At 49.4% G+C, this 13667-nt stretch overlaps 1 protein-coding gene and 1 long non-coding RNA gene across 5 annotated transcripts; one reads left to right on the top strand and one right to left on the bottom strand.

Annotated features, from left to right (window-relative positions):
• Positions 1-1005: 1005 nt before the first annotated feature.
• On the bottom strand, positions 1006-9833 carry CCDC51 (coiled-coil domain containing 51). 4 transcript variants are annotated; one of them, XM_043587328.1, is made up of 4 exons: positions 9746-9833; positions 3717-4033; positions 2539-2703; positions 1006-1991 (listed from the first exon to the last, which is right to left on the bottom strand). In XM_043587328.1, exons 2-4 carry the CDS (start codon positions 4023-4025, stop codon positions 1236-1238), a joined length of 1230 nt encoding a protein of 409 aa, XP_043443263.1. In that variant the 5' UTR covers positions 4026-4033; positions 9746-9833; the 3' UTR covers positions 1006-1235. The 4 variants fall into 4 exon arrangements, with proteins under 4 accessions (XP_043443263.1, XP_043443262.1, XP_043443264.1 ...); XM_043587327.1 differs by having other exon boundaries at positions 7073-9792; XM_043587329.1 differs by lacking the exon at positions 3717-4033 and having other exon boundaries at positions 9746-9815.
• Positions 9834-9873: 40 nt separating this feature from the next.
• Positions 9874-11797, top strand: LOC122487229. Its single transcript, XR_006298334.1, has 4 exons — positions 9874-9981; positions 10061-10116; positions 10199-10286; positions 11574-11797. It is a non-coding gene; the product is annotated as an uncharacterized LOC122487229 (long non-coding RNA).
• The last annotated feature ends 1870 nt before the right edge of the window (positions 11798-13667 follow it).

The following is a 13667-nucleotide window of genomic DNA, read 5'->3' on the forward strand; positions in this document are numbered from 1 at the left end:
TGCTGAGAGGAGGCTCCACACAGGCCCAAGCAAACCCCAGCCCACAGAAGCCCTTCCCCACAAACCCTGTATACCTCCATGTGTTCAGAAAGGAGTGGCTTTTCCAGACCTGTGGGAGTACAGAGTGCCTCCCCACTCTTCCTATTTACTCAAGGACACACAAGGCCACCTATGGCCATTTAGCCCAGGAGATCAAAGGTTGCTGTTCTCCTCTGCAAAGGGACAGGTCAGGGGTTCTCTGGGCAGTCTGCCCCCGGGCCCCCCACTGTACCTCCCACCTCAGGGAGGCCCGTCTCCATCATAGCCACTGAAAAGGCTGGTTTGGAGCCAGGCCTCGTGTCCTCAACTTATAGGATCACAAGATCTCAGGCCCCATTCAAACTCACAGGCAAAACCTAACTCTGCCTGTACCCAGGTCCCAGGCCTGCCTTGAGGTTCACTCTGCTGACATGCTGAGCTCTGCCCATGCTTGTACAGGCCATCTCTAGGCTGTGTATGGGAGGACACCTAGCTCTAGGGGCACACTGGACTGCCCAAAACTCTCTGCACAGGGACCCAGACTGGCTACCAATCCCTGTAATTATGTCCCCAGTAATATTTATCAACCATTCCTCCAATCCCTTTTCCCTGCTCTCTTCTGATCATCCCTCCAGCGTTAGAACCAGAAGGTTCTCCCCACCAGGGCAGAGAAAGTAATCCAGAAGCGGGGCAAGTAACCATTGTCAGCCATGGTGGCGCAGGCTAGGTTCCACTCCCCGGAACCCCCAAGCTATCTGACATAGGAGGGTTGGGCAAGCAGACCTGGCAATCCAAAACAAAAACCCAAGCCTCAAGGGTAAGTTCATCCAACATGGTTCTGAACTGAGGACGAGACCAAGACAAGATGAGAAAGGAACTGAAGGGGGCCGTGATTACTGTAATTCCAGGCTCAGCCCTTAAGTCCCAAATCTCAACCTTCAACAAGAAAAACTCCATCTGACGTAAGTATTACTTTAAATATTTAAATAACATGAACCGAAAGACATTTTATTTGGACATTAGTACAAAGTGTTGATAATTAACATAAATGAGCATTTTCTCAAAATCAAAGTATGCCTGCTGGTGAGCCACACAGATGGTGTTCAGCCTCAGGCTGAGGTTGTGTGCACCCCAAAGGCTCACTTCATTGTTGGGATTCTCTAGCTAAATTTGTATCCACGGCTATCCCCTCAGCTCCCTGGAGGAGGCTCCCGGGGCTAGCTGGCCCTGAACAGCACGTAGAGCACAGGCAGAGTGGCCATAAATGTCACACAGGTGACCAGTGTGCTGTAGATGGTGTTCCTGTTGACCTGAGCTTCAAGCTTCTGCTCCATGTCTGATAGTGCCAAGATCACGCTCCCCTGCTCCAGCAAGGAGCCAGGCAGGGCCCTGTCTGCTGGCCCCAGCAGGCCTGGATGTGCTGCAGCCTTCGCAAGCTGAACCACCTCAGCCGTTTGGCTGAAAGTCTTTTCCAAGCCATCAAGCCGCTCTCGTAAACCCTCTAAACATGAATGGACCTGCCTGGAATGGCTGAGCTGCTCTTTCAAGGCAGCTGAAAGGACATCTGTGTCTCTGTCTCGGGTGGGGGAAGTACCTGCCTGGGTCCCAGAGCTCAGCCCGGAGCCAGCTTGTACCAGGCCCCTTAGGTCCACCATGAGGTCGTGGAGGTCCCTCTGCTGGAGGGAGTAGCTGGATGCCTGTTCTCGGATGGCCTCCTGGAGGCTCACAGGCCCCTTCTGCGCCTCTAAGAGCAAGGCCTTCAGCTCCTGTAGCCGCACACGGTTCACATAGGTGGAGCCAGCCACACCAATCAAGGCCCCCAGAACTGACCCGATGAGGGACCAGTTCTTGGTCCTCTCAGCTCGAGTGCGCTCCTTCTCGTGACTTTCCCGCACAGCCGCAGAGAAGAGGGAGAACTTCTCTCGCTCAGAGTCCTCAGCACGCAGATAGGTTGCACGAAGCCTCTTCTCCTCCTGCAGAAGCAAAGCAGTGTTATACAGCAGCAATGTGGCCCCGCCGTTGGAGCTGCCAGCAGACGTCCCTGGGGCTCAGCCTCATGCCTGGCGCAGACTGCATGCTCAATAAACCCGCTGAATGAATGAAGGCAGCGTAAACATGGTCAGGTGCAGGAAGCAAAGGAATTGGGGGCAGTCAAGATGAGCAATGCTACCTTCCTACCCAAGCAGTGCTGGGTCTGACCAGACACGCACTGATGACTACAGAATGTGTCCATCAGAAGAAAGTGTCTGGCCCCCTCTAGGCCAGTCCCCTCCTCCCTGGTGCTCCCTCCTCAGCAATCTGGGATCTGGGGCCCAGATTATACTGCCCTGGACTACTGACCCCAGTACTCCAAGAGAAAGTGGGTGGACAGGCTCTGGAAGCCTGGGGCCCAGAGCTTCTGGTTTACGTCTTCACCAGATCTCTGACCACCAGACCAGTCAGGTTCCCACCTTGCCCCTTGATGATCTGCCAGGCTAGGGTCCCTATCCAATGAGGAAGGGCTGCCTTCTGAGTGCCTACTTGCAGCAGCCGGTGCTCCAGCGTAGCCAGTTCTAGGTACTGGATATCCTCTCTGGAGATGCGGTCCAAGCGGTCCCTCACCTCCTTCAGCTTGGCCTGGTGAACTTCCAAGTCCTCCCGAGCCTCTCGCACAAGCCCTCGAGCCACCATGAACACTTTCTCTGCCTGCAGAGAGAACAATGGAGGCTGTCTGCCCCTTCCCTCCACACCCACACAGGCTCAGCTCTATTCCCAACAAGGCTGTGGCTGAGGTGAGTGGGGTGTCAGTGCAAAGGGTGGAAAAAAAGAGTCCTTCAGACACAAAATCCTGGCTCGCCCAGTAGTCCTCAAAGTGCAGCCCTGGGCCACACCCATCAGAATCACTGGATTTATCCCTTCAAGTGGAAATAACATGCCCCTGAGAAACTTGAAAAAAGCTAACGCTCCACACAAAACCCAGCCAATCCTAGTCGGATACAAGCCACGGAAAGGAACCTAGGTTCCTAAACTGTTTCACGCACGCACGCTACCTTATCTTCGCCTCTTGACGATGCCACAAGAGGCATTGCTGTGGCCTCCATTTTACACACCCAGAAACTCCAGCTCAGCCAAGGTCATGACCCCCAAGGGGAAGAGACAGCACTGTGGCCTCAAAACCTCCCACTGAACCCCCAGGTTCTTGCCACCTCACTAGCTTGGTCTGTACTAGGCAGGAATGGGAACAGAGACGACAGAATGCATTTCTGCTACCACCAAGGGCTTCCAGCCACAGGAAGCTCTTTCCACCTCACAGTGTGATGCTGCCTGGCCCTGGGCTTCTACCTTCACAAGGGGTGTTTTAATTACACGTGGGGCTTTGAGGACACTTGTAACACTCTCAACAACCCTCAGTCAATGTAGGAAGTGTTCACTGGCCTAACACGATGGATGTCAATGGCCAGGGACTCATCAGTACACAGACACCTGTTTTCGGGGTAGACGGGTACAGTTACACAGAGATCTTCACCCCCAGTACGATCGAATCCAAGTTACCATGTGAGAAATGAGTCAAATTCATCTACCAATAGTATTTGTTTAAGAAAAGGCAAATCTGGGCAAGGCTTCCCAGCACCACGTGGCTGGTAATTATTTGGCAAGAGCCTCCCAGCCACATTTCCAAGTCAGAAGGCAGGGCCAACCACCCCGGCTTCCCTCCTCACCTCAGTCACATTTCCCTGGGCCTCTCGAACTTCATTGAGTCCGACAAACTCTTCGTATCTTTCCCACCAAGTGGTGGCTGTGGACGATGCTCGCTGATGAATGTCGTGCCCCAGGGCTCTTCCCAGAGCTGTGAGGCGGCGGTACAGCCCAAGAGCCACCTCCTCAGGTCTTTTCTCTCTGGGCTGGCTAGGGCCTGGGCTGCAGAGAGTCCTGGCCATAAAGAAGTCCCTTCCAAGGAGGCCTCTCCACACCACACGGGGCGCACCGAGGACGTGCTGCATGGCAAACACAGTGCTGCGCCCTGTCATCAGGAGATCTGTAGGGGGACGCCAGACAGATCAGCTCACAGCTGAGAAAGGCTGGGCATAAGTCAGGTTTCAGGGCCTAGGGGCAGTTCTGAACTAATTTCCATGAAAAAGTCCAAAAAGAGCGCTGCTCTGTTGTGCCTGGAGACGGTAGCCGCTGTGGTCAGGCTTCCCCCTTGGGTGCTCCCAGATAAGAGAACACACCAGGGAAGAACATGTTTAGGAGATCATGCCTTCCATCTCCTTCCACAATGCCACCAGCACCTCCCATCCCACCCATCTTTCCCACAGCCCCCAGGTCTCCGTTGTGACTTGGATGGGAATCCTGGTGCCCGGTTTTCTGAAAACGTCGAAGAAAATTCTCAAACCAGGGCTGCCTGGGTAGCTTGGTCAGTTAAGTGTCCAGCTGCTGATTTTGACTCAGATCGTGATCTCACGGTTTCTGAGATCGAGGCCTGTGTTGGACTCTGTGCTGACAGTGCGGAGCCTGCTTGGGATTCTCTCTCTCCCTCTCTCTTCTGCCCCTCCTCCACTCGTTCTCTCTGTCTCCGTCTCTGTCTCTCTCAAGAGTAAATAAATAAACTTAAAAAAAAATTTTTTTTTTCAAACCTGAGTTGTGTCCATGCTGACAAAGCCTCACAAATCACAAAGATTCATAAAGACTCCCAGGGAAACTGGGGAACTGAGGGGATTTCAGGGAAAGAGTTCTGCAAAATACCATCAAAATCAACTGCCCAGACTCTGAGGGCTGCCCCAGCACTGGGAAAGCAGAGTTTTGCTTATGTTCGAGGACACAAGTTATTCTGTACCAAGGCAGAAAATTCCCTCCTCAGCTCTCCTCTGAGAAGACAATTCCAGGGAAAAGGCAAAACAAAACAAAAAGCCTGGATCTCTACACAGAGGACAACTTTTCTTAGGTTCACACGAGCCCTCCTCTGCCCTCTGAGGCTTTCCAGGCTTCCAATCCCCCCCACCCCTCACATTCCTAACCTTCCACAAGCTTTCTCCCTCCTCTCCAACTTTAGTCCGGCTCTACAGGTCTGGTTTCTTCAATCTCTCCCTTTTCAACCTTGCTTTGTCTGGGCCCCAACAACACCCACTTCTCTTAACCTAAACAGCAGAGGGAGGCTCCCGTTACCCAGTCAGGCTCTGCCTGAGCCCCAAAGCAGCAGGGACTCTGAGGACCCCAAGGAGGGTCAGGTGACCCCTGCTCCCAGGCAAACCTGGACCAGCACTCCTGTCCTCTGGCCAACCCTCCTTCCCCCACCAACCCCCAACCATAACACACACAAGCTCTCAAGTATTGATGCTGGCTGTCAGAGTGACACCTAGTGGCCAAACAACCAGGCCAGAGAGAAAAGCAGAGGATGCTGGGGACAGGAAGATAAATTGGAGGAGCTTGGGTGACAAAGAAAGGGGCTTCTGAATGTAAGGTGATGTGGAATAGAGACCCACTCAGAGCATCTCAGCCTCCTATCCCCTTGTGCTGTGCTTGGAGAATCTCAGGCCCTCTAGAAAACAAAGTTGGTTGGGTAGGGACATGCCTCCTGCCCAAAATGGGTCCGAGCTGAGAGCCACAGAAGGGACATCCCCGTAACACTGGTTCTGAGCTGGTGCTGCACCCGAACTCCTGGGCCCCATCCACAAGGCCCAAGAAAGCACACAACATCCATGACCCAGGGGTCAAGCCAGCCTCTTAGGCCTCAATGCCAGCATCCACCACACATGAGCTGTGGCCCCATGACCAGCCTGCAGGTGTTTCCTGCATCAGAGCAAAGCAGACTCCCAGGGCTGCCAACCACAGCCCTCACTCTCCTTTTCAGCAACACTCACCAGAGAGGTGTCCACCTTGCTGTCACTACTTCCCCAGCCCCCATTCTCTCTTGATGGCACTCCACCAAGAGGCTGCTCTCCTGGAGGCCCTGCAAAACCTCCACCTTGCCAGATCCACCAGGTATTTCTCAGATTTCTTCTCCAACATCTCTGCAGCTTTCAACACCCTTGTCTTTTTGAAATCACTACCCACCCCCGCCTCGGCTTCCTCCAATCTTCTTAGCCTCCTCTCCTGACTTCTCTACCAGCCACCCACCCTTGAACCCCAGGAAAGTCATCCATCCCTGGCAGCAATGACAGCTACAGCCTCCTGTGAAGTCCTGGCTTCCTCCCTGCCCCTCAGAGCCGTTATTCACAAGGCAGCTTGAGGCTCTGTTAACTCATCATTTCACATCTCTTGTTCAAAACCCCCGACAGCTCCCATCTCACCTGCCATGAACACCAGTCCCACCAGTGGCCAACAAGCCACGGTCCTCTTAGTTGTCATCCCTTCCTCCTGTCCTCCACTCCATGCACCCTAACATGTGAAGCCTGACTCTGCTACTTTCTCCACAGAAAGGTCCAGTCAGCTCATCCTGACTTGTACATCTTGGCTCAAACACCACCTCGTGGCAAACCTTCCTTGACCATTCCCTCCTGGGCCACCTGCTTTATGTTTCTCCATCAGACACATATTGCCTTCTTTTCATGTTGCCAGGCCCCTCACTAGAACATAAGCTTGGTGACAGCAAGGACTCTGCCGTGTGAGGAAATGACTCAAGTTGTTCCTCTATTCCAGTCCCTCTTCTCAGACATCCAGCCCCCATCCCAGCCTGATTCTCAGCCCCTCCCCATTCAAATGTCCCACAAGCCCTTAGCCAGCACAGGGAAGGTGTTCCTGCCAGAGGGAAAAAGTGGAAATGCACTGGGGTTCATCTAAAACCTGAAAGGCAGCCAGTGCAGCTGGAAAATAGCAGAGGAAGGGAGAGTGGACAGAGGAGAGGCTGAAGAGGTAAACAGAGACCATATTAAGCAGGGCCTTGAGGGCCAAGTTCAGAATCTTGACCCTCCAAATCCATTCTAACATTCTATCCAGATGACTGTCTCTTACCAACTGTCCATGCCACAAACCTCCATCACCTGTACCTCTATCTCACTTGCAGCTGATGGCTTGCTTCATTTTTCACTAAGAAAATATTTAAAAATTGGAAGACAGCTTCTATAAATTCCCACCATACCTTCCCACCTGTGTCTGTTCGGTTCCCACCTTCTTTCTTATTCCTTGGGATGAGGAATTCATGCTCTAGGAAGACCAAGCTGTGGCCAGGTCCCGTGTGCTCTCCCTACCTGACACTGCTCAGTAATTGATCAGACACCCTCTCCAGCAACAGCTCCACTTCTCTGCCCCTCTGTACAGCCAAACTCCTTGATAGATCATCTGCACTTGCTGTCTCCAGTTCCTCTTCTCTCATTCTCTCTTAAACCCTTTCTAATCTGGCCTTCACTTCCACCGTGCCACTGGAAATGCTCTTGTCCAGGTCACTTCCACATTGCTAAATCCAGTGATCAGTTCTCAGTCCTCATTTCACGTGCCCTATCAGCAACCTGTGCCTTGTGCCACTTTCCTTTCTTTGAAACGCCTTCTACACTTGGCTTCCAGTCCCCACTCATCTCCTGAACCTACCCACGTGGAGTGCTGCAAGGCAAGGTCCTCAGACTCCGCTCTCATCCAGTCCCATGGCTTTAAAAACCATCTACGGATGGGGCACCTGGGTGGCTCAGTCAGTTAAGCGTCTGACTTCAGCTTAGGTCATGATCTCATGGTTCGTGAGTTCGATCCTCGCATCGGGCTCTGTGCTGACAGCTCAGAACCTGGAGCTTGCTTTGGATTCTGTGTCTCTCTCTCTCTGCCCCTCCTCTGCTCTCACTCTGTCTCTGTCCCTCTCAAGAATAAACATTTAAATAAATAAATAAATAAATACCCTCTAGAGAAATGTTAAAAATATTAACTATAATGATGGTTGAACAACACTGTGAATATACTAAAACCACTTAAGTGTACCCATTAAATAGGTGAACTGTATTTTATGTGAATGGTATCTCAATAAAACCATTACTTTTTTTTAAAGTAATCTCTACACCCAACTTAGGGCTTGAACTCAAGAGTCACATGCTACACCAACCAAGCCAGCTAGGTGCCTCTCCTCCCACTGCTTTTTCCCCCCAAAACCATTACTTAAAAAACCAATCAACTAGGGGTGCCTGGGTGGCTCAGTTGCTTAAGCAGCCACCTCTTGGCTTTGGCTTAGGTCATGATCTCACGGTTGGTGAGTTTGAGCCCCAGGTCAGGCTCTGTGTTGACTGTGTGAAGACTGCTTGGAATTCTCTTTCCCTCTCTCTCTGCCTCACTCTCTTTCTCTCTCAAAATAAATAAATAAACTTTAAACAAGAAAAAAAAAAAAAAACCAATCAACTATATTCTGACTTTTCCAGCCCAGACCTCTCCTATAGATTCCAGGCTCATTTACTGAACCACCGAATCCACAACTCAGCTTGGAAGGTTAATGAGGATCTTATCTTCCCTTCCCAACTTGCCTTTCCCATAGCCTTCTCCATCTTGGTTGATAGAAACTTCCAAATCCATGTCAGACCAAAAACCTCAAATCATCCCTGACCCCTTGCTTTCCCTCCCATCTCATACCCAATCCATCAGCAAATGCTTCTTCCTTTCTAAAAACCAAAATCCCTTTTCCTCTTAGCCGCCCCCCGCCCCCCACTGCTACCACCTGGTCCCAGTGACTAACATATTTTACTATAACACCCTTCTGACAGGTCTCCCTGCTCCTACTCTAGCCCCTACAATCTATCGTCAACAGAGCAGCCAGTAGCCTTTTCAAAACACAGGCCAGGCCATGTCTCTCTCTGCTCAAACTCTCTAATCGTTCCACATTTCTCTCAATGTAAAAGCCAACTTTTCTCCATGGTCTACAGGACATCTACCTCCTGGCTCTCAGTCTTCTCTGACCTCATCTCCCACAAGAATACTTTCCTCACTCTACTCCAATCATATGGACCTTTTTTCTCCCAGCTTTATTGACATAAAAATGACATATAAATTGACATATCACTGTGTAAGTTTAAGATATACAGCGTGACGATTTGATACACTTGATAGACGTATATACTGCTAAACGTATACCACAATAAGGTTAGCTAACACATCGTTGAAGTAATTACCATGCATGGACTTTCGTGATGTTGCTGCAACACACTAGACGATCCCCGCACAAGGCCTTCACACCAGCTATCTGCCCTGCTTACTCCCTTCTCTTTTCCAAGTCCTGCTCATATGTCATTGCCAAGGACTCCCATCCCAGCACCCTCTACCCATTCTGTCCACCTTATTTTTCTCCAAGCATGTATCACGTGACCTGCGATATGTATTTCAATTATTTACTTTGCTTACAGGCTGTCTCACCTCCCAGAATGTCAGCTCTGCCAGGGCTGGCATCCATTTGCTGATGGATTGGGTGTGAGATGTGTTTTGTTCACTGCTGCATCCTCAGTGCCCCCATAAAACTGTCTGCATGACACTCAACAAAAACCTATTGAATGAATAAACATAATTTGCAAAAAGTTGCACCCCGGCTATATTAAAACCCAGACTCCTTCCGGTGGCCTCCAAAACCTTAGGACCGGGTGATCTATCTCCCGCCCATATATCTGGCACCTCTCTCGCATCTCCCTGCAGCTATGCTTGCTTTCTTCGGTTCCAAGAACGCGCTGAACTTCAAAGGCCTCTTCCCTCTACCCGCAGTGCTTTCCCCATGCACGATGCCAGACCCAGCGCCTTCCGGTTAAGCACCCCTCCTGACTTCCGGACCCTTCCCTGGCAAGACAGGCCCTCGTACCTGGCGCCCCACCGCGAGAGCTGCAACCCCAACCAAGCGCCCGCCACTCAGTAGACCTCTGATCCTTTAATGCCCGCCCCCAGAGTTGCTTCCGGCAGCGGGAGCACAGCTTCCTGACCAGGAGCCAATCAGCGGGCCCGCGCGGAGGTATAGGCACAGGGGGGTGGGTAGGGGTGCTTCGCTTCCGGTGGCAGGGGCTGGGGAAGGGGCGGCAGGCGCCATGTCCGGCCGCGAAGGTGAGTGTGCCGGGGCGGCGGGGTGGAGAGGGACAGTACTCGGCGGGGACGGAACTGAGCATGCTTGTGTCGCCTACAGGTGGCAAGAAGAAGCCCCTGAAGCAGCCCAAGAAGCAGGCCAAGGAGATGGACGAGGTGAGGGCGAGCGCGGAGGCGTGGGAGGGTGCGGAGGGACTGGGGAATCTGCTTCGAGTGAACGCTGTCTGCCTCTCCTTAGGAAGATAAGGCATTCAAGCAGAAACAGAAAGAGGAGCAGAAGAAACTCGAGGAGCTAAAAGCGAAGGCCGCGGGGAAGGGCCCCCTGGGTAAGTGAGGGCAAATAGAGCTCAAGCCGGGCAAACGTCTGAGCATCTCTTTGGTCTGTTTCCTATCTCATTGGTGAGGTTTTGATTCTTCGTGTCAGCTACTGCGGACGACCCCCACCCAGCTTGAATTCGCAGCAGCGGGGAGGGGCGGGAGCCAGACCGGTCCTGGAAATGGAATCTCTTTTCTCCCAGGCATTCTGGTCTTCTTTTCTTTAGGGAAACAGCAGAGATGGAAACACAGAGATTCATATATCTTAGAGTTGAGTTTCCAAACAGTCTTCACTATTTCTTGCCCCAAATTCGTATTTGCTACTTTTTGCTTATGACATTTCTTGACTTACCGCTCATATTGTTAATTCTAGTAAATACTTTTGCATACTGAGTCTTGACTTCTGAATGCGCCTAGACTAAAAATGTGCTATTGTGCTGTATGCTCTTTTAACCTAATCCCCCACCATTTTACTTCTTTTATGTAGGAAAAATGGATTATGTATCAAAATATTTTTCAAGCCCAACAGCCCGAACTTTTCTGTGCTTCTTAAATGCTGTTTACATTCATCCCACTAGTGAATAATTTCTTCCATGGTTATTTGTGCCCTATATGAGCTACACTGGGGCTGGTGGAGGGTGGGATGGTGGGAGTGTCGTTCAGGGCTTTCCAAGACTTCTATCCCGGTAGGTTTTAATTGATTCACAAGGCTGAGATTCTAGTTACTGAGATTCCCTTTTGGAATGTAAGGTGTTTTGTACCTTCCTTTAATCTCTGATTGTGTACAGGAAGGTAAATCAGCTATTTCTTAAGGTACTTACTGTATGCCAAATAATATAGTCAAATGTAAATTGAGTAAAATAAAGATAGTAAACCAGACCCCAGGATCATAATATGTACTGTGATGTGGCAGTTGAGAATGTGGACCTGGACATCAGACTACCCAGGGTGGAATCTTGGCTTTGTCACATACCAATTTATAATTTTGAACAGCGCTTACCACTAGCACTTCATTATCTGTAAAATGGGTTGATGGGGGATGAGGATTAAATGAGCTAGTGTGTGAAATACTTAACAATATAGATCCAGGCCAGGGCACAGCCATTATTTGGGCCCCTGCCTCATCCTCATTCTGATATTACCCAGAGTAGACTATTGGGAAAGTCCTATACATGCTTGTGTCAAAAAGAATGCCCAGCACAAGAGTTGAGCCTTTCAATGATCCTTATAAGGACTCTGGCACTTCTGCCATAAGGACTATATTTTTTCTTAACTGAGACATTTTTTTCCTTTTGCAGCCACAGGTGGAATTAAGAAATCTGGCAAAAAGTAAGCCGTCCCTTGTACCCGAGGCAATGGTGATCTTTAATTCCATTCCTGTTTAAACATCTGGATTTCCTGCCATAGCATCTGTTGCCACCTATAGATAGAATGAAGTGTTGTCTTAGATCCTGTTGTACATTTAAGAATAAACTTTTGTAAAAAAATAATAATAATAAAATCAGTGGCTCATGTTCTCTTATCATTCAGTCATTTCTGCCTTTGTTGTGAGGTCAGAGTAAACCTAGCCCGAAGTCCTGCCAGTGTGTGCTCTTCACTCTTTGTTCTGTCCTGAACTCTCTTCCACCTGGAATTAAACCAACTCATTTGAAATGGTTGTTTTTTATAGTTGTATACCCGATGGAATACAATACACGAGGCTAATGCAAGAATATGTACTTTGGGGGGAAAAAACGTCTTTCTCTGTTATGACCTCCACATTGCCATTTGTTGTAATGGGATTGTTCATCTTTCATGTGGGCATCCTGCACATACACCGAAGAGTGATTCCTGTTTTCAACAAATTTCTCTGTTGTGGAAGAGGGCAACATTGTTACATACAATATACATTATAAAGGGAATAAAACTGGAAAGGAGAGACTTTCTGAAAGTTTCTAAGAACCAAGTTTATCCTGAACCACCACCCCCCCACCCCGCCCCCGGTCTGCATTTACACTAGGGCTTCAGAAAGGTCCTTGCTAAGTTTCCTTGCTAGGGAATGATGAGTATCCCACATTCAACCCATCAGCAAAATTCAGTCTGGCCCCTACATACTTCCTCCAGTATCACTCCCCCATTCTAACCTAAAATCCCTCACCTGGATTATTGCAGTCATATCCAAATTTGTCTTCCTACCCCTACCCTTGCTCCTCTACAGTTTAACCTTCACTCAGGATAGGATGGTCTTGCTAAACCATAAAGTCATACTTTTGTCTCTTCTTGGCTCAGAATTCTTCAGTGGCTTCTTAGGAAAAAGCTAGAGTCCCTACAATGACCAGTCAGGCCCTAAGGGATCTGGATGCCACTCTCTATCCTTGGATATTCACCATTCATCCCCCGGTCCATCTTGCACAATGGCCTACATCGCAAGCAAGCTGCCTCACCGTTTTCACCAACTCTTGCCTCTGCCTGTCACTCATTTGTATACTGGAGACTACCTCCCTTTAGAGGACTAAAAGTAGTGCACTCGTCCCTTACCACTCTATATGAAGTAGTAGTCCCAATTGTTTGTTTCATTTTTTTCTCCTAATATTTGTTGATTATCACCCTTGACTCTAGGAGGAGTAAACTGAAGGAGACAGAGGCCATAATGTATACTAAATGCATATATATATTGCATTCACCTATATATAGAGAGAGAGACAGGGAGGGAGAGAGAAACAATTCAGAGGCACAAGTCTTTGGATTTCCCCTCTAGGCCCTTGATAACACTGTAAATTATGCTAATAATGCTAAGCTATCTCTGACCATTTGTTTTCAAAAAGGGTTCTGGAACTATTCAGATCTTGCTAAGTCAAAACTGGAAAAGGTTTTTATAGATTGAAGTCTGTTTTACGACTCTAAGGTACTTGACTTAACAGGAGAGGATAAAGGGCCTACTTTGGTCCTCTCCTGGAAAGTTCCACAGCCTGCACACCTTTGGACTTCAGGCATTCCCTGTAGGGCTGAGAACAGCCCTTCTTTGCCAGTGCCAGCACATTGCCCCTGACAGCTACTACTGTTATTTGGTGGAACCTAATCCTTCCTGACAAATGAAGTACAATCCTATCTCTACAAGACCAGAAACCCGCAGTAATGAAGATTTAAGCATTCAACATTTGGGCATCTGTCTGAAGGAACCTACTAGTTGTCTCAAAAACTAAACTCAGGTATTCAAGACCTTCCAAATCCTGACAACTATATCCCTTTCATTTACTGTTTTCATAAACATTCATAGGACACTTACAAGCTAAGTTTGGCACTGTGCAAGAAACAACCTGTTCCTGCTAACCGTCCTGCACACCACCGCTGCCTAATAAAATCCTGCCCGAGTCCTGCTCCTTTTTGAAGCCTTACCTTCTCTCTTTGCCACA

This window comes from Prionailurus bengalensis, chromosome A2 (assembly GCF_016509475.1).
Source record: "Prionailurus bengalensis isolate Pbe53 chromosome A2, Fcat_Pben_1.1_paternal_pri, whole genome shotgun sequence".
In the NCBI taxonomy this organism is placed as follows: domain Eukaryota; kingdom Metazoa; phylum Chordata; class Mammalia; order Carnivora; family Felidae; genus Prionailurus; species Prionailurus bengalensis.